Genomic DNA, 20978 nt, shown 5'->3' on the forward strand with positions numbered 1-20978 from the left:
GCGCCTGCTGCCTGGTGGACGTAAAACCGTGACTGCGGTTCCCTCGAAAGGGGTTGTCGGAACCAGAAAGGGTCCTGCTTCCAACATGTGTCCTTTGAGAAGCTTAATCCTCAGCTCCTGTGTCCTGAGGGTCTGGGGAATCCAGAGTGACAGTGACAATTCTTTCATCCAACAACAGGTGCAGATAGCCCAGATCCTGAATATTTCTAATTGCTGGGTCTGCAGCCACATCCCAGCTCACTCACAAGCTAGTATCCCCACCATGGCAATCCCTTTGAATTCCTCAGAGCTTGCTGGAGAACCCTATCCACTTAAAAGGACATGGAAGGAAAATGACACTTGGGGGCTGGGAAAAACATATGTTCCTAAACTTACAAGTGTGGTGAAAGGAAAGGGCCACTGGTGCTGGGTGTGTAGTGGGACAGGGCTGAATCTAGGGAGGAGCAGCTGTCTCCAATACATCGTGTCCCATGGTGTATGGGACTATTCAAACAAGGTTGGAGAATGGCGAACCGGGTATGGAAAGATAAACTTCCTCTCAACCTGGGACCAAACCAAAGATTCAATCTCTTGCTCCCCCTACAGCCTCCCTGAGAAAAACAGCACCATCTACAAATGTCATGTGAATGCTACCTCTTCTCCCAGTGAAAATCATCCTGTGCCCTTTGGGGGATACTATTCCTCCTTCGTAAATTCTTACATGTCAAAGGGTTGCAGTCAACACTTCCCAGCTTTAATGGGACATCATTGGGTTTGTGGGGAAAATGCTTACACTGTGTTACCAGCAAATTGGTCAGGTATCTGTTATCCTGCTCAGCTTTTCCCACAATTCCGGGTGCTTCAATCCCTCCCACGAAATCGCCTCCGTAATTTCAGGCGAAAAAGGAGGGACTTGCCAGATGCTAAATGGTATGTGGATAACATAAGCCCCCTAACTTGGGAAGAAGCTGTTGGCATTTCTTTAGTCCTGGTAGAGGGGGTAATCCACCATGCAAAAAGGCTTTTAAGGTTACAAGCAGTGGTTGAGATCATGGCCAATGAAACAGGAGAGAGCTTAAAAGCTCTAGCCAAAGAAGCAGGAGCGGTCCGACAACTGGCCCTCCAAAACAATCAAGCATTAGATATAATACTGGCAGCCAAAGGAGGGACCTGTGCTCTAATTGGAACAGAATGCTGTGTATACATACCTGATAATACTAATGAGGTAATAAATCATGCTAGCCATCTGGAGCAAATTGCATACCTTCCCCATGAAGAACCAAGTTCCTTGTGGAAATGGATAAGTAACTTATTCAATTTCTCTAGTCTGGGAAACTGGTTGTTTCAAGGAATCCTGACTATCCTATTTGGAATTCTAATAATCTTTGTGTGTTTTCAATTGATTTCTTGTTGTATCCAAAACTGCACAAGACACACCATCCATCAGAGTGCTAATCTAATGTTGTTAAATGTCACCAGTGAAAGTAATGAAAAAGAACGATTGATGCATGGAATCCAGTAAGTCATTGGTCATGGGCGTAGCCTTGACCAAAAGGGGGGATTGTGGAAGTATAACATTGTATAAGGGGACATGCTGGATACATTGTATATGAGAGGGCATGCCAAAACATGTTACAAAGTATCTGAGGGAGCACACGCAGGGACAGCTAGCTTTTGAATGGAGAAGCAATTAAGATAGAGCCAGCACATCTAAGAAGCAGGCATCAGAATGGAAGGTGTGAAGGGCAATTAGTTAAGTTAACTGGAAGCTGTTAAAGGAGATTGTTAAGGGTGGCAGGTAATTGAAGATACGTGACTGGTCTCAGGGATCTCGAAGGGTGGTGACTAAAATCTTTTTCTTCTTTTGTCCGTAACTTCTCTGTAACTTGTTCTCCAAAAAACTGTATAAATTAAGAGACACAAGCCCCACTCGGGGGGCTCACTTCTAAATGTATTAGCAGAGCAGCTTTGCTAATAAAACAGAGTGGTCTGATAAATTGTGAGTCTGAGTCAAACTTTGACACTACATATGCCATGTGACATATCTTTGCAAAGGTTATGTTCTACGGAATGTATTCTTCCTATCCATATGCATGTATCATTTTTATATATGAAGTTATGAGCATTGGCTCTATGCTTGTATTTAAAGTGTTTGCTGTAGGAAGCACATAAAACAGATGTGGTCAACATAGTGTGAAGTGGTTATTCAAGTAATTAGGAGTACTTAACTAACGATGAACATTGAAAGACGCCAATCCACAGCTGAGTTTCCTGGGAACGCTCAAACTAACATGTAGTCAATGGTGTTGGCCGGTAAAGAACTGAGTCATGCATGGACATGTGACTTGCCCATGTGACTCCAAAACTCCATCTTGTAGCTGTGATTCTGCATAGTAAAACACAAGGGGTTTCCACCCATAAGAGAGACTATGTAAGACCATTGGAAACCCCTCCATTTTGTCTTCATCTGGCTCAAGAGAGAGCTTCTCCACCCCAAAGAAATGCCTGAAAGAAACTGGAACAAAGGACAGTAACTATAGGGGTGTGAGTGATTGCTGGACCCAGACTAGGAAGGAGTCTAGTCTGTCAAAGAAGCTTACTGGAACATCTCTGAGAGTGAGATTTACATGCATTAAGTTTCCTACTGTATTAGGCTTATACTTGTGTGGTTTTGTTTTATTTTGCTTGGTAATTCACTTTATTCTCTCTGTCATTACTTGGAACCACTTAATCCTACTTTTTATATTTAATAAAATCACTTTTTACTTATTAATTAACCCAGAGTAATACTTGGGAGGGCATACAACTGTGCATCTCTATCAGTGTTATAGAGGGCGAACAATTTATGAGTTTACCCTGTATAAGCTTTGTACGGAGCAAAAGGGATTTATTTGGGGTTTGGATCCCATTGGGAACTGGGTATCTGGGTGTTGGAGACAGGAGCACTTCTTAAGCTGTTTTTAGTAAAGCCTGCAGATTTTGGGGGACGTGGTTTGGACCTGGGTCTGTGTTTGTAGCAGGCTAGTGTGTCTGGCACAACCAGGCAAGGCACTGAAGTCCCAAGATGCCAGGGAAAACGGGCTCAGAGGTAGTCAGAGCACATCAAGTGGCAGTTCCCAAAGGGGTTTCTGTGACCCAACCCGTCACACCCCATCTTTGCTCCAGTGGCTGAAAAGGGGTAATAGACTCATATTAATGTCACTCAGCTGGGATAATGCGCTTCTTCTTCTTCCTCCCTGCCTGTACCTGCTGGCTCAGCCTGTAGAGAGCCTTTCATTGGAGCTTCCTGGGTCCAGTCTGTGCCATAATCCCAGAAATCAGTGGGAGCTTACCTTGAGGACAGCAAGAGTTTGGTCTAGTCCAGTTACTGACCCAAGGTATGAGGAAGGGAGGGGCTGCACCATGCAAGTATTTGGTGGGGGAAAGGATCTACATTGGGTGGAGTGAAGATGACAAAAGTCCATGCGGTTTCTTCCCAGAGCTCGGGATGGAGAGATTAGTTGCAGCCTAAAAGTGGCAGGGAAGAGCCTAAAGACAGGCGCTGGAAACTCTGACTCAGATCCTGCACTCAGTTACGCTGGTGTAAACTGAGCCCACTGGAATCACTTCATTTTTAACTCTAAGCAGAATCTGGCCTCTGTGATCCCATTGATCCATCTCAGCCCTGGCAGTGCCATCAGCTCTGTGCATGGGGAGGGACCGAGAGCTGCCAGAGGATATTACAGAAGAGGGGATCAATGGTCCCTGGTACTGCAGTGTTCAGATCTGTCCCCTGGGATCGTTCTCTGCCTCAGCTCGAGTCATTGGCCCCGGATGAAACGTTTCACAAGAAATATTTTCAGCTGTTTCCACAGATAAATGTGACGTTCTTTGCCCCGACCCTGTGGATCTTGAGAAACAGACTCTCCTCCCTCGGCGCAGATGCGTCCACTGTCAGAGACCATAGTTGAGAAGGCAACAAAGCAACCCTGGAGGGTCAAATGCCTTGGTTTGGAAGGTCCTTGGCATGCGGAGGGTGTGAGGGATTGCAGGAGGGGAACAGCATATCTAGGATCCATGGGAACAAATTCCCAATGTGTTCTCACTGACAGTAGCCCTGTCCCACACAGGAAGCAGGGGCTGGTAGCTCCACGCCACTCTGCCCAGATCCTCCTGACCCAATTGCTCTCCATAGGGTTATTGTAACGGGATCTCTCCATCTGCCTGTATCCAGGTTACTGACCTTTAAAGCTATTGCCCAGCTCTTCCTTCTGGGCTGCACATGGAGCTTTGGTCTCCTCCAAGTCGGCCCAGCAGTCCCCATTGTCAACAGCCTGCGGGGAGCCTTCATCTTCCTGGGTGCAGTGTCTCCTCAATCGCCAGGTAACGTCAAGAGCATTTAGTGGTGCAGTGACATCGCTGAAGCTGAAACGCGGTTACAGGCCAGGTCCTCAGCTGGTGTAAACTCGTGCATTTCCAAGGGTCCTTCGGGGCCTTGGGAAGCAGACAATAGCCACGAAGCAGTGTGCCTCAGCCATGCCCTCAGCAGCACCTCCACCCCACCAGTCACAACCCCCATGCCAGGGGCTGGGAGCAGGGCTAATGGAGAGATTTTATGCCAGTTCCACAGCAGCCAGGAAGGACTCCTGCCCAGGAGGGCTAATCACAGGGCCATTGCTGCCCACTTTAAAGCCCCTTTACACCTTTAAGCCAGACTGGCATAAAGAGGCTTTAGAACTGGGCCCTAGGTTTCCAGGACAGGCAGAACCTGACAGCAAACCCTCAAACCAAAGAAGCAACCAAGCTCCATAAGCAGGTTATTTTATTATTTACGCATTACAGTGAAACAGCAGAGCTAGCTCACACACACAGCACGCGAGGCCTCTGCAAATCGCCTCCCACCCCCCAAACCCCCACACATGTTGTGCTTTCCCTAAGAAATAACTGCTCTCTGACCTGGGATCTGGCCCTTTAAATCTGGGAGACACAAGCAGCTAAAGCCCTAGGGTGGCCTTTGAATTCAGTAGGAGTTTTGGATTTGGATTAGAGAGAGGATTTTGTCCAATCCCGCTTCCCCTTCCAGGTTTTGTATGTAGTTGGGATGAAGAACGGCAACTGCCCCGCTGGCACAGCAAAGCCGGCTGTATGATAAACATCGTTGGTTGGAAAGATGATTGTTTCATGGAGATGAAGTGGAGGGCTCTCCCCAACTCACCTGCCAGCAAAACAAATATACATTGAGTGCCAATCCCATGGGAAAACTCCAGTCAACTTCAATGGGATCAGGACTGGGTCCTCATTCAGGAATAGTGCAGAGTCTGCAAAAATTCAGCCAGCCTCCACTGAAGTGACATCACGTGCAGGAAAATAACTAAACAAATGTAGACAAAGCCCGCTCCCTTCCCCAACCCATGCACAGGTAAGCCATAAAGTAGCGCTTAATAGAGGCTGCTCTAAATAAACCAGAAATGTGTACTTCCAGACAAAGGTTGTGGCGTCTCATGCTGGGACTGGAGCAGGGAGATTTTCCCAGATATAAGTCTCCACTTTTCACTCCAGACAAAGCTTCTGGATCCTTTCCCAGTAGAAGAGCCAGAGGAAATTCCATCCAGTGCTAACTCTTCGTTGGCCTGGCTCATCTACACTGGGAAGATTTCCACCCAGGTTTTGGTTTGCAAACTTCCCCAATTGGATAATTACCTGAATTTGTATCCCAGCCCATTCCACAGTGAGTGATGCATGGAGCTTGCAAAGAAGCAAAGGAAAGGGAATGTGGAGGTGCGCAAGAAAAGAGGAGTTCTGTGCTGGGTTCTAGGAGACCTGGGATTCCCCCTTGATTTGGATGCAATTGAATTTCACTAAGACTCCCAGTGCCGTTCTCAGATGGGTTAAAACAAGCATGTGTCACTCAGGGGACAAGGCATATCACCAGCTCTGACAGACCCAGATGGATGCGACTTTTGGATGCTGATATTGGAACAGAATAGAGGATCTCTTACCACCTTGGTGTTGGTAGCGACAGTGGCCACAGACGGACTAAACGTTTGAGTTGTGGGGCTGGGTTTTCTTGTGCCTTTAATCCATCTCCTGTACTCCTCTCTCACCTGCAGAATAAGGGACATGTTCACTACATCATGTAACTAACACCCTCAGACAGGCCACTGCTAGTCCCGTGAAGTCACTGGGTGGCTGATGACATGCCATGGGCGTTACCTGGCGATTGAGGAGACAGTGCACCAGGAAGATGAAGGCTCCCTGCAGGCTGTTGACAATGTTGAATAAATACGCCATGACCATTTTTGCTGAGCCAACTTGGAAGAGACCAAGACTCCATGTGCAGCCCAGAATGAATAGTTGGGCGATAGCTTTAAAAGTCAGTAGTCTGGATAAAGGCAGACGGAGAGATCCCATTATAACGATCCTCTGGTGAGTGACTGAGTCAGGGGACTGCGGGCAGTGTGGGGCGAAACAGCTGGCACATGCTTTACTGTGACTTAGGGGTACTGTCAAGATGAACACAATGGCAACTTACGCCTATGAATCCAAAATACAATATTGTGCCCAACCATCTCTCCCACACACACACACCTTAACCTCCCACAGGTGGCTCTTCCAAAGCAAATGGTTCAACCTCTCATTACGGTTTTGTTTTTAATCCCTTCACATCAGGCCCTGGCAATGTGACAATCAAGAGGGAACAGGATATTGGGCTCTCGGGAACCCATCTATCTTGGTCCATCGATAGACAGAGGGGTTGCTACAGAGCAACAGCAAGCCACACTTGCCTTCCTCCTCAATGGATGGCACTTTACCTCGACAGTATCCACAGCCACAGGGAAAAGAGATGAGTTTCCTCCCTAAGTAGCACACGGCCCAGCTCTCACTATCAGCACAGACTTGCAGTTCTCCTTACACAGCACTACGCACGGGCAGTAAGACCATGGCTTTCTGAAGCCTCAACATTCTGAACTGGTTCCAAAATCTTTTTCCCCTCTCATGTCTCCACCCAGCACTCCCAGCTGGCGGCCCTGATCTTGTTCCTCCCTAACAAACAGATTTCATGATGAGCTAATTGAAAGACAATTTGCATGCCACAATCTGAATGTGCCACAGGACTTACTGCGAGAGCCTCACTGATCTAGCAGTCTCTTCCGTACCAATACTTCCACTGACTTCAGCAGGCTTCGGAACAGACTGCAACTGTCATCTCAAAATCCATCCAGGGACGAAGATGATACACATGGCAGAAAAGTAATTCCCATGATGATCCTTTTCTGCCATAGACCTCTCCTCTCTCCTAACCTGACCCTTCCTTTGCCACCCTGGCTGTGGTGTGTCTAATTTAAGGTCCGATCCAGCATACTCTTACTCATGCAAATTGTCCTTATTTTGGCAGATGGTCCCATGGACAACTTTAGGACTCATGAGTAAGGGACTGCTGATGTGAGTTAGGGTTTATCAGCTCCTTGGACAGTGAGACTGTTACTCTCTCATCAAGCAGAAGGTCACCAAGATAACCTGGAAACCCTACAGTGGCATCTGCTCAGCTGTATTCTAGCAGCACTCTCTGGGGAATCCCACAGGAATTCCCATACAGGAGGCTCACTGGACCCTTCTAGTACAGGGGTGGGCAAACTACGGCCCACTAGCCAGATCTGGCTCATCAGGGCTTTCGATCCGGCCTGCGAATTGTCAGCCCTGTGGTGCCGTGGGCCCCGCACCACTCCCAGAAGCAGCTGGCACCACAGCCCTGCAGCCCCTGGGGGAAAGGGAGAGGAGAGGGCTCCGCACGCTGCCCTCGCCTGCCGACACCGCTCCTCTACCCCTGCCCCCCTGCAGCTCCCATTGGCCAGGAACAAGGAACCATGGCCAATGGGAGCTTTGGGGGAAGTACCCGCAGACGAGGGCAGCGCACGGTGCCCTCTGCCCCCTCCCCTCCAGGGGCAGCAGGGACTTGGTGCTGGCCACTTCTGGGAGCAGTGCAGGGCCAGGGCAGGCAGGCAGGGAGCCTGCCTGAGCCCCGCTGCCACCCCGGAGCCACTCCTAGTAAGTGGCGCCGGGATGGAGCCTGCACCCCGAACCCTTCCTATAACCCAAATCTCAACTCCCTTTCCTGAGCCCCCTCCCGCACTCCGGACCCCTCCCTGCACCCCTGCCCTGAGCCCTTTCCCCCACTCTGCACTCCATCCTGCACCCCAACCCCCTGCCCTGAGCCCCATCGTACACCCCACACCCCTCCTCCACCCCAACCCCTTGCCCTGAGCCCCTTCCTGCACACCGAATCCCCTCCCACACCCCACACTCCCTCCCGCACCCCAACCTCTGTCCCAGCCCTACTTTCATGGCCCTGCATGCAATTTCCCCACCCAGATGTGGCCCTCGAGCCAAAAAGTTTGCCCATCCCTGTTCTAGTAGATATAGTGCTGTCCTACCTGGTGTCTTTGAGAGTGGACACATCTTCATTAAGGGAGGAGAGTTTGTCTCTCAGGATCCAGAGGGTTACAATAAAAAATGTTAAATTTATCTGTGGAAACAGCGTGAAATATTCCTTGTAAAACATGCTAGCCAAGGCCAGTCTCTCTGCCTGAGGCACAGAACAATCCTATGGGATCAGACTGCTGCAGACCAGTGACTGCTCGTCAAGGTGGGTCATATACCATTCGCTACCAAATCTTGGTCCCAGGCCATGCAGGGAACAGTTGGCAAAGGCAGGGCTGCAATGCATCACATGTGATCATACAGCCAGAGGGCCACATTCTGCTCTTATCTGAATCTGTAGTGACTCCACTGATTCCAGATTTAGAGCTGTGTGATTTGGCCCAAAGCTTCTAGGTCCTGTCTATAGAGGATTCCCTTCAACCTCTGTTTTACTGGCTGGCTGAGAGTCACGTCTGACTGCGAAGTTGGGGTGCAGGACCCTCTGGCTTCCCCAGGACCCCGCCTGGGTGGACTCGCTGTAGGAAGTGCACGGAGGGGCAGAGGATGCTGAATGCTCTGAGGTCAGACCCAGGAAGATGGAAGCTGTGTGGGCTGTGTGTCCTGAAGACAGGCTGCTCACAGGAAGGAGACTTCCCCAGAGTCCTGACTGGCTTCGTAGGGAGCAGTTCCAGAGCATCGCCCGGGGACTCCGTGACACCTGCCTCTTCCCACCCCCACCCCACCTCTTCCCACCCAGTTCCACCCCCTCCCCCACCGCGCGTCCTGCACACCACAGAACAGCTGACTGCGGGAGGCGCTGGGATGGAGGGGGAGGAGTTGATCCGCACGGCCGCCGGCAGTGGGGAGCTGGCTGCCAGTGGGTGCTGAGCATCCGCTATTTTTTTCGGTGCCTATGAGCAAGACAGACAAAGGGTGGGAGGAGAAACAGAGGTACAGCGAGGGGAAGCTACTTCCCAAGTTAACACAGCAGGCCAGTGGCAGAGTCAGGTCCCCTGACTCACAACCCAGTGCCCGACCCATTCGCCCGGACTGCCTCCATAGAACGTAGGCTATTCTGTTAGTGGGAAATCCTGCACTGGCCAAAGAGGGAGGAATGAAATGGGATCTTCTTGGACTCTTTCATCTTAAATTCTCTGGGAGATATTCCTCTCTTGGCTCCACAGGACTCCACAGGGTCGCAGAGGAGAGAGGAAAATGGGGCCCTGTGGTTCTGTGAGGTACCCACCAGGATTATGGCACAGACTGGTCCCAGGAAGCTCCAATGAAATCCTCTCTCCAGGCTGAGCCAGCAGCTACAGGCAGGGAGCAAGAAGAAGGTGACTTTAATGGGATTATGACCCTTTTTCAGCACCGTGGGCAGAGAGAGGGTGTCACAGGGCAGCTGGCTCTCAAAAGCAAGATAGATCTCAGCCAGCCTGTGACATGGCCGACTCTCCTGCGGGCTGCAGGCTAACAGCTCTCCCCATCTACCTCAGCACCTCAGCTTTCAGCCACCACTTCCTCTTCCACCTCCTCAAATGACCCTTCCTGGTGGATGGGCGCAGTATTGAGGGAGGGCCAGACATGCAGCGGATGTACATTGGCCGAGCTGCACTGAAGGAAGTGAAGCTACCCTGATTGACACCAGCTGAGGATCTAGCCTGGGGTGTCTAGAACCTGCCATGCCCTGTTTTAGTGGAGTCGCTCACTTGAGAGAGGGGATCCTCAGGGATTTGCCCACAGTAAGAAGGTGCATTTGTTTCCTACCCACCAATGCCACAAACCCAGCCTGGGAGCTGGAAGTCAAGCTGGGATCTTTCTGGCTTGTTCTTCCACATCATCAGTGTGGCGAGGAGTGTAGATGTCTGACAGGTGGGCAACTCAACTACAGCACTCAGGGCAGCCTAGTGTCACAGTCAGCTCCCAGGCAGGGTGAGCAGGGAAATCTAGGTTCAAGTCAGACCTGGGGTGAGCCGAACACCTGCATGGAAGCCAGATCCCAGCTCCCCTTTGGGATGGGCACTGCACTTACTGGTTGGAAGTTCCGTAGCCTCCAGGATTCACCGCTGCAGAAATAGCCACCACCAGGGCTGGGAATCCATAGCCGAACGGGTACATAAATCTCTTCTTGAACCGGCTGGCGCTGGTGTAATTCACGACCTTCAGGTTCCGGACTGTGAGGAAGAGGTGCAGTCCCTCCAGGAACATCCAGGTGAAGCCGGCCAGGAAGAGGTAGTGTAGGAAGCCAGCAATGACAGCACACACCACCTGAGGACAGGACGAGAGAGAGCTCTGGGACACTGCTTCTGGGAAGAGAAACACTGAATTTGGAGGTGGGGGGACTTTTGTGAGGATCATATAGGGCTTTTTATTAACACATGTCTCCAGTTACGGCTCTCTCCCAGAGAAAATACATTCTTCAGTCTACGAGGGCTTGTCTAAGGGCAAGCTGGCTGGCCCTTTCAATCATTCAGAGACCAGGCCGGTCCTGATCTCCACTCAGAAAAGATGGTTTCTGGGGGTTGTAGTTCCCAAATGAATCGTGGAAATTGTTGGATACTGTGAGGAATCCTAGGATAGGGAGCAGGGACATAAACAAGTTTCCGGTCCTCATAATAGGGAGAGACCAGGATGGTGTCGGTTCTCTTCTCTGTATCTGCTTCAAGATATAGGTGCCTTGCATCTGCCCATCAGTGTGGGGGCAGAGAGGACAGGCAGGGGACTGTGACTCTGGAAATCGAGGTTCCTTTGTCTGATGAAGGATGGAGCCCACAAGGGAAAGGGAAGGACTGGTTTCACCCAGAGAGATTTCTTTTGGAGGGGAGTAAATAATTATTTCTTCAGGACTAAAGAGCATGGAATAAATGTTACCATCCAGCTGAGGGTATAAAAAGGTGCTGGAGTGAGGGGAGCGTTAGAAATGCTGACAGAGGATCTGGACACAGCTCAATTTTAAACCAAGAATAAAAGTGGGTAACAGACCCGACTGCGGGTGCGGGTCACCGCGGTGAGGAAGAGCAGGTCGGCCAGGAAGAGGCAGAGGCAGAGCTGCAGGTGGAGGCAGGTGCTGACATTGCGGATGGAGCGGCAAAGGAGGAAGGTGAGGATGGCGAGGAGGAGGCACAGCAGAGAGAAGGTCAGTCCCACGTAGGTGACGACGGTCAGTGGATAACTCTCCTGTAACACAGCAAAGGGAGACTCACCAGTGAGCCCTGTGATGCTACATGGGAAATAAAGGGAAGTAAGGACACCCCAGGGAATTACAGACCGGTCAGCTTAACTTCCGTATCCGGAAAGATAATGGAGCAAATAATTAAGCAATCAGTTTACAAACACCTAGAAGATAAAAAGGTGATAAATAACAGTCAGCATGGATTTGTCAAGAATAAATCATGTCAAGCCTGCCTAATAGCTTTCTTTGACAGGGTAACAAGCCTTGTGGATGGTGGTGACAAGGTAGATGTGGTATTTCTTGACTTTAGCAAGGGCTCGTCTACACTGGCAATGCTAAAGTGCTGCCATCGCAGCGCTTTACCGCGGCTTGTGTAGTCGCAGCAGAGCACTGGGAGAGAGTTCTCCCAGCACTTTAAAAAACCCACCTCCACGAGAGGCGTAGCTACCTGGTGCACTGCTTCACTGGCGCTTTATAGCGCTGAAACTTGCTGTGTTCCAGGGGGTGTTTTTTCACACCCCTGAGCAAGAAAGTTTCAGCGCCATAAATTGCCAGTGTAGACAAGCTCTAAGGCTTCTGAGACTTCCCATAAACAAACTAGGCAAATACAACCTAGATGGAGACACTTTTAGGTGGGTGCATAACTGGTTGGAAAATCGTTCCCAGAGATTAGTTATCCGTGGTTCACAGTCAAGCTGTGGGTGGGGGGAGAAGGATGAGGCAGCAAGGATACTGAGCCACCCGGCCCGCCTCACGGAGATGGAGAGTCACAGTTCCCCACAGAGACCCCCGTACCCTCTCCCTACGCAGTATGTGCGCGTGACGTTGCACTCCATAATGTTTTATGAAAATATGCTTATGAGTGTAACTATGATGTTTCTGAAATATGCTTTACGCAAAAGGTCTCTTGTAAGGTATCATTACAAAGCTTAGGATCTACTGAGTGTGTTCATCCCATTTGTTTGCATGTATTATTTCTATGTTTGGAGTTAGGAGAATAAGATATAAACTTGTATCACTGATGTACACATGTTAAGTGGAAGCCATTAAGGGTGCTTCAGAAGCAATCACCTGTAAATGGCTCTGTTTACTTGCAAACATTCCGGTACCTGCAGGCCAGCCCTGGAGGAATGGAGACTAGGGGGTCTCACAGGACATGTGACCATGTCACATGATACTGGAATCCATCTTAAATCTGGTACTTTCCCAGATTTAATCTGGTACTTTCCCAAGGTAGCTCCCCAGCCCACCTCTTCTGCCTGTGGCTCCGCCCATACTTCACCCCTGCTCCACCCCAGGCCCCGCCCCCACTCTGTCCAGGCCCCGACCCTCCCCACTGTCTCCCTCCTCTCTTCCCTTCCACTCCCTGCTCATCCCCTTCCAGCCAAATCCCTGAATCCAAATGAAGCAAATTACATTAGAAAGAAATTGCAGAAGATGGGGAGGGGGGGTTCAAAAGAAAATGGAGCATGTTTTCCACTGCATGCCAGAAGGTGAAGACTGGACATGCAGAAGGTACCTAATTAAAAGCACTAAATTTAGGAATAAAAAATGTCAGTCTCAACTATTTTGATATACCCTGAAGTTTGTCAGAGATTTATTTGAAAAAACTTTGTAGTAAGGGCAAGTCAGCTGTCCTGCCGAATACAACATTAAATATTATGGAATACATGATGCAGCTCTTCTCTGTTTTATATTTTCTTAATCAGTATTTCTACACTCGTTTTATTTTTTAAATGTACTCTTAAGCCTTCATAAAGTAATCATTCCAGATGACTACATATTTAACTCACTGAAACAAAGATATTATTTTAAATTAATCAGTCACAGAGGTTTAGTGTGTTCATAACAATGTTCATTGCTTTTAGAGAAAGGGAAAACTAATTTACTTTGTGTGATCTCCATAACAACAGACACATTTATAAAATTTCACCAACTTTAAAAAATATGTTTCCAAAGATTTTAGGCATAACAAAGGATTTTATATCTTACTAAGGTACTGATTTCGCTGGATGGTTCTCTTAAAACTAGTTCATCAAATAGTCAGAAGTAAAGAAAGGGAAACTCGTTTGTCCAGCTATTTGGAAGGAAGGGGGTGTTGTCCCTTTAAGAGCTAGCCTCTCTTCAATGAGGGGTGGGGGAGAAAGGGATAGACAGGAAGACTTTGGAAGTAAGTTTTTTGTACTATAGTAATTCAAATTAAAATGTGTATTTTAGATAAGAGTGGTTGTTTGAAGGATTTATTTAAAAAACTAGATGTCTGATGATCCAAGCATTTAAAGCTAAAGATGAATACTCCGATTGTGGATCTTAAAATCTATGCAAGGATTCTTTAGAGATGTGATTTTATGATCTTCAGCAATCTTGTAATGAAATACTTTTAAAGCACATTTTAAACTAAGGTCCTGTAGACTAATATGTTCTGAGTAAATATTACAGTAATGCACAACTGTTTTTGTCAGTAAATTCAGAAACTGACAGTATATACCTAGGGGTTGGCAAATGCCTGTTAAATGGCTTCATTACCACTTGAATGGCTCTTTAACAGTTTCAGTGTTGTGCTAATAGGTCTGGCAGACTGGAGGCTTTCACTTTTAAAAAGAAAAGGAGTACTTGTGGCACCTTAGAGACTAACCAATTTATTTGAGCATGAGCTTTCGTGAGCTACAGCTCACTTCATCAGAAGTGAGCTGTAGCTCACGAAAGCTCATGCTCAAATAAATTGGTTAGTCTCTAAGGTGCCACAAGTACTCCTTTTCTTTTTGCGAATACAGACTAACACGGCTGTTCCTCTGAAACCTTTCACTTTTAAGTTACTGGATCCCCTCCAGAGTAGAGTCACCAGGCTGCAGCAGCTAGCTGTGTGAGCCTGCAGGAAGAGTCAGAACAGGGATAGGAAGAGGCAGAAGGGTGGACACTAAGCCCCAGCAGTGCCCCAAATTTTCAGGTGCCCTACACAGCCACATATGCAGCTACGTATGCCTAAGGACGGCCCTGAGTGGATCACAGAATAAATATGAGTGAACAGTGTAACGCTGTTGCAAAAAAAGCAAACATCATTCTGGGATGCATTAGCAGGAGTATTGTAAGCAAGACATGAGAAGTAATTGTTCCGCTCTATTCCGCGCTGATTAGGCCTCAACTGGAAAATTGTGTCCAGTTCTGGGCGCCACCTTTCAGGAAAGATGTGGATAAATCGGAGAAAGTCCAGAGAACAGCCACAAAAATGATTAAAGGTCTAGAAAACGTGACCTATGCGTGAAGAGTGAAAACAATGGGTTTGTCCAGTCTGGAGAAGAGAAGACTGAGAGGGGACATAATAACAGTTTTCAAATACATAAAAGTTTGTTACTAGGCGGAGAGAGAAAAATTGTTCTTAACCTCTGAGGATAGGACAAGAAGCAATGGGCTTAAATTGCAGCAAGGGCGGTTTAGGTTGGACATTAGGAAAAACTTCCTAACTGTCAGGGTGGTTAAGCACTGGAATAAAGTGCTTAGGGAGGTTGTGGAATCTCCATCATTATTTTTAAGAGCAGGTTGGACTAACAGCTGTCAGGGATGGTCTAGAAAATACTTAGTCCTGCCTTGAGTGCAGGGGACTGGACTAAATAACTTCTTGAGGTCCCTTCCAGTTCTATGATTCTATGGAATATGGGTGACCATTTATATGTGTAACAATATTACAAAATTTCAGTGAATCTTACCTTACCATGTAAGGTATTAGTCGAAAAGTTACGATTTGTAAGTATGAACATCTTGTTTATATGTATGTATCATCTTTGCATCGTGAGTTATAAATGTGTGATATGTCTGTGCTGTGTTTCTGGGTGACACCCCCAGACAGATTGGCATCAGCACTATCCAGTTTGTTTGATGGCCCATCAAGGGTAATCAGCTATATCTGTTGGGTTGCCCTCAAAGCTATATAAGTAGGATAGAATTATAATTATGTAGTAGTAGAAATAAAGATAGACAAAAGAGTATATAGGTATTGTAAAAAGGTATGAACATCAGTTCCGTGCCGTTGAATTTCACTCTGTAACAAATGCAAGGCCAAAGCGCTAATTATTTCAGGCTGATACAGGACAAAGAGTCTGTGCTGGAAAGTGATAAGAACTTTGAGGAAACAAACGCTGTTCTTTAAAACAACACCCTGATGCTCTTCCCCCGCAGGGGCTCCTTGTCATGCCTATGTAAATCTTGGTATCCAAAGAGGGAAAAACAGATAGTGGGATAAAACTTGTTAAATGAATCAAGAGTCATAGATTGTGTTGTTAAGTAAAAGAACGAATGATGAGTGCATGGAATTGAGAGCCTGAAGCAGGGACATAATTGGTTAATAAATGGTGCCAGCCTAATCCTAAGAATTTCAACCTTGATATCCGTGGGCCGAAGAATATGCAAAGTGGAGATAACCGGGTGACCCCTGGAGGGCGAACCGGAATCCACCCAAAACGCATCAAGGAAGAGCAAGAAGATAACACCTAGCCATCATGGAGCCATCATGGATGTACCACCTGCTGATTGAGCTGATTGATGGTCATCTCAATTGTAAATTCAGCATGATGAAGCAACTTCCATAGACTTGTATTGAACCAGAGACCTATAAAAATTGGGTCCAGGGACTGTGTTCTTTGAGTCTGGTTCTACGACCACCCTTCAGGAGCATCGGATGCGCATCTGACAACGACTCGGCTCCACTCTCGTGTCCAGGCCACCTGGCCAGTGACTTGGCACGAGCAACATCTAGGCTGGTAACTATAACAACCTTTATGTAGAACCTGTGTGTGAATGTCTGTGTGTGTGATTGGATCTATATAGAAATTGCATATAGGAATATTTTGTTGTATTTACAATAAACGTGGCAATTTGCCTTGTCCCTCTCACAAGATCCTGTTGGTATCATTTTTATTGGTGTAACATACCAGCGTTTCTCAAACGGGGGTCCGCAAGGACACTCCAGGGGGTCCGAAGACCCTGCTGACCAAGTCCTCTACCTCCCTCCCAGTGCCTTCTGCATGCCGGAGAACAGCTGTTCAGCAGCATGCAGGAGGCACTGGGAGGGAGGGGAAGGAGTGGGCATGGGGGGCGCTCGGGGGAGGGGGCAGAAAGACACAGGGAAGAGGAGGAGCAGGGGTGGACCAGGGGCGGGAAGATGTGGGTGGGGCCTTAGGGGAATAGATAGAATGCGGGTGGGGCCTTGAGCTGAGCAGGGGGTTGGGGGTCTGCGAAAAATTTTAAATCAAAATGGGGGTCCTCAGGTTCCTCAAGTTTGAGAATCGCTGAGCTCTAGAATGAACGCATTGAGAGAAGCCAGGGGCTATGCCCAAGAGTCAGTAGGACATGTAGGAACATGCCTATGAACAGGAGACTCCAAGTACCTTTCCATGCCCATGTGCTGTGATCTTCTCTTTGGGACAGAGGAAGTACAAGCCACATGGAAAAGGATAGAAAAAGGCAGCTGCATCACCTCCATTTTGTCTTCAATCCTGCTTCTCACCTCTGGAGTAACTTCTCGACAGACTGAAGCTTTGAACAAAGGTCTGATAGACCCATCTAAGCTTTGGATGTGTTCCAGAGGGACTTTACAAGCCAGCAAACTCACCAACGCTGCTAAGAACCTGATATATGGACCTTGAAGTCATATGTATCGGTTTGCTTTGATCATTTAACAACTCTCTTTCTTTTCTTTTCATTTATAATAAAAACCTTTAGTTTTAGATACTAAAGGATTGACTGGCAGCATGGTATTTTGGGTAAGAGCCAAACTAATATTGACCTGGCAATGTGGCTGCCCCATGGGAGATCAGAAGAACATTTTGTTAACTGAATAGAGCTTTTAAGTAACTTCTCATTTTACAGGCCCTATCTGCTGATTGGGAGCCAGAGACTAGAATGCAATAAAGGGGGCTGTGTGATTTCTTTTTTTCAGCTTCTCAGTAACCAGTGTTGGGGATCTGGAGCACAGATTGTGACTGGTTGGTGATTCTAACTACAGTGTTAACCAGCAGTTTTGGGGAAATCTGCTCTCCTTTTTGCAGCCTGCCATGACCTTGGCATTTTCAGTGTGGGCTACTCTAGGCACCTCAGATCAAAACCCCACCCATCCTGTACAGCCACAGATTATACCCTGAGGTTCCTACTCAGCGGTCATTCAGGCAAAATTCCCACTGATTTTGTCTGACACTGAGATACCTCCACTCTGGTGTGACCCATCAGGAGTGCGAAGCTGGAGAGATGGTCACAGCTGCAGATGGTGTGAGTGCTGTTCGTCTGGAGACTTTTGCAGCCATCCTCAGCCCAGGTGCCTTTCCCAGGGATGAATTTCCAGTGAACGCAGCGAGTCTCTTCCTCCTCTTTCTTTGCCTGGAAACCAAAACACCCCATCATCATCCTCACTGGGTCATGGGGAGAATACTGTTTCTTTTCTCACACGTTTCTAATAGACAATAATAAACCTGAAGTCACCAACGGCTTCATGACTCTCATTGTGCTGCACCTAACTTCCCATGGGACTTCCCATTGGCAGTGGAAATACAAGCGAGATCCTCCCGCTCCAATAGCACAAGTCCCTGACCCCAGAGCTAAAGTGGTAATTCCCTTAACTCTGGGCACTGTGGGGTCTATGACACACAATTGTGAAGTTTTGATTTGAGCCATTAAAAGGCATTCACACACCCGCCCACAAATACCCACATGCACTCTAGCAAGTTCATTACTTTGTCAAAGACGGCACCATCTCATGCCGTTTCCCTGAACTCTTCTGTCTATAGGGCAGAGGTCCCCAAACTGTGGGGTGCACCCCCCTTTGGAGAGACATGACAGGTCCTGGGTCAGCCCCCATGGGGGGCAGAAAGGAAGCACCACCCAGCCCCTCCCCACCCTGAGCTCTGCTCTGGTCCCACCAGTAGTCGCATCCCTGACTTCCAGCCCCAGGTCTGGCACCGTCCCCAGCTTCAGCATGGCTCCACTCCGAGCCCCAGCCTCTTGCAGCTCCATTCCCGGCCCAGGCTGGGGGAAGGGGCGGGGCTGGGAGTGGAGCCGCACCTCGCCATGGACTCAGCTGCTGGCCCCCACCGCAGCCTGGCTCCTGCTCCATTCCTGCTCCCAGCCTCAGCTCCCGGCCACGGCTCTGGCCCTGCTTCCAGACCCAGACCCACCACCAGCTGCAGTCCCAGCCTTGGCCCCCTTACCCCTGTCTGTGTCCCGGAGTCCTGGAGTCCTGGGCACACAGCAAAGTAAAAAGATCTACACTCACCTGTCTATGGTGCAGGGTGAAATTCACAGGTCTGGAGAGGTACATGGGCCTCCCATCTCCGATAGCCCCACTCACCACCCTGGAATTCAGGTGAAAATTCCTCATTTTCTCATCAGCCATTAGATCTCCCTCATCAAGTAATGTCGTGTTAATGATGGAGTCCAAGGTGGAGTAAGAAATAAAAGCAACAGCCCAAGGATCTGAAAACATGAAATGATGCCTCATCATAGAGACAGGGACACTGAGACAAAGAAAGAGCAAGCCAGGTGCCAAAGGTCACAGCGAGTCTGGGGCAGAGCTGGGAAAAGAACCCAGGAGTCCTGGCTAGCATTTTGAGCTTTAACCACTCGAATATGTTGCCTCCTTCCTCTTCTTCCACAGAAGCACTTCTGTGTTGGAAACATCTGGCGTGCACGATGGGAGTGTGAGTCCTAAAGTGCACTAACGTACATTAAAGCACACTAGGGAACCTTTAGTGCACACTAGTAGGGTCTATACGGACCAATTAATGCACAGTTAGTTAGTGCTCTTTAGAAATCATACCCCCATACTGCACCTTATCCAGCTCGGTACACAGCCCTAGGTGAAAGGCACTGAGGTGAAGCCATAGTTTTTCTTGGTTAGGAGAGACTGCGAGGTTGGTTAGTGAGGAGCTTTCACTGGGGCTAAAGAATTAAGAACCAGTCCCAGTTACGTCATACTGGCCTGAAAATTGGAGTAAAATTGGTCAATATTATCTGGTTCCATTCCAGGAAGTCACACACGTCAACCTGGGGCCTAGCTGGGCTCATCATCAGGACATCATGTGTTGGGCCAACGGATCTCTGATCTTTCCATTCTCTGGACCAATTCATATGCCCATCAAAGCTTCTCTCTCCTCCCTGCCCCACATGGGTTGGTTTTCATGCTGAGGGACAGCCAGGAATGAAGGGCTCTGCACAGCTCAACGGCCTGAGAAACACTGGCTCAGCCAACAAGGTCCACACTAGTGTCAGGATAACAAAGGCAAGCAAGCCAGTGTGGGGCGAGAGGAAGGGGAGAACTAGGGCCGGGGTTTGGTGTCTAAAGGGGTGAGTGCCTGGGAAGCACCAGGATGGTACCTTCTGTGGCTGCTCTGGTGACAGCATTGCAGTGAACGTCCATTGTCTCCTCCTGACCTCTCAGCCTGAAGACCTCATCACGGCAACTTGCAGCTCGGACGAGGAGCGTCTCAATAGCTGGAGAGAGAAATGGCAATGCTTCTTGCTGCAAGGGCAAGGCAGGTTTGGAGCTCCACTATCTCTGAATCCCACCACCCCTCCCCCTTCCTCCTCACCTCCATCTTTCTGTGTTTCCCTGAGCCCCTCTTGCTGACCTTCTGTGATCCATCATGCCTGCGCCCCCATGAAGATGCCACTGTGCCAAGAGGCAGAAGGCAACTTCTCCCTGCTGCCTCACCTCTGCACTTTAGCAGGGGAAGCAGCAAGAAGGGGTATTGCTGGGGCAGGGAGTGAAAGGAGGAACTAATGGCAGCTGCCTGTGGCGACAGGAGATTGGCATTGCTTTTAAACCCCTCTCAGGCAGCTGCCATTGCTGCAAAGCGCCAGGGCTGGGTTTATGGGTGGTGGGTAGCATAGGCCGGGGAAGGCTGTGCCTCCCTAAACAGCCTGGCATGGCCCAGCCCATGCTTTGCCCCCAGGCTCCCTCCTGCCTACTTCCAGTTCCCTTCTGACTCTTCCATGGCTGAGAGGCTGGGGCAGGCAGGCTGGGGCAGGCAGGTGCTCACAAGGCCCAGGGCTGGGGGCGCTGGGGCTGGGGCCATGCCACGTCATGCTGTCTGCCCATCTGCCGGGCACTGGAGTTGGGGATGCTCCGGCTGCCCAGCACTCTAGGGCTGGGGGTTCTCTGGCTGCAGTACCCATCTGACGCTCTGGGTCTGGGGTAGTGCGGGGTGCGAGGCAGGTTTCTCTGGGCTCTAGTGGAAGATGGGGGATGGAAGAGGAGGGGATGGGCCTTGGGCAGAGAGGGAGGGGCCTGGGGCTAGTTTCTCTCCATGGTTAACCTCCCTCAGTGGCTCATTCAGCTGCCGCCCAGGGCTGGGTTTTAAACCCTGAGGGAGGGGCAGTGAGGCTGCAGTGGTGTTCTGCACTGAAAAGAGTATAACCCCCATCTCACAGCTGCCACAAGGCGATG

General features: G+C 49.0%; 1 protein-coding gene across 1 annotated transcript in view; it reads right to left on the reverse strand.

Annotated features, from left to right (window-relative positions):
• Positions 1–4763: 4763 nt before the first annotated feature.
• Positions 4764–20978, reverse strand: part of LOC140901068 (adhesion G protein-coupled receptor E3) — a 28999-nt gene continuing 12784 nt past the window's right edge. The window contains exons 7-16 of the mRNA XM_078849702.1: positions 19907–20023; positions 18807–19006; positions 17744–17914; positions 11359–11553; positions 10409–10644; positions 9623–9689; positions 8391–8482; positions 6172–6340; positions 5958–6062; positions 4764–5173 (exon numbers count right to left, since the gene is read on the reverse strand). Coding sequence (XP_078705828.1) covers positions 5138–5173; positions 5958–6062; positions 6172–6340; positions 8391–8482; positions 9623–9689; positions 10409–10644; positions 11359–11553; positions 17744–17914; positions 18807–19006; positions 19907–20023 — 1388 coding nt within the window. The 3' untranslated portion in view covers positions 4764–5137. The remainder of the gene's footprint in view (positions 5174–5957; positions 6063–6171; positions 6341–8390; positions 8483–9622; positions 9690–10408; positions 10645–11358; positions 11554–17743; positions 17915–18806; positions 19007–19906; positions 20024–20978) is intronic.

This window comes from Lepidochelys kempii, chromosome 20 (assembly GCF_965140285.1).
Source record: "Lepidochelys kempii isolate rLepKem1 chromosome 20, rLepKem1.hap1, whole genome shotgun sequence".
Classification (NCBI taxonomy): Eukaryota; Metazoa; Chordata; order Testudines; family Cheloniidae; genus Lepidochelys; species Lepidochelys kempii.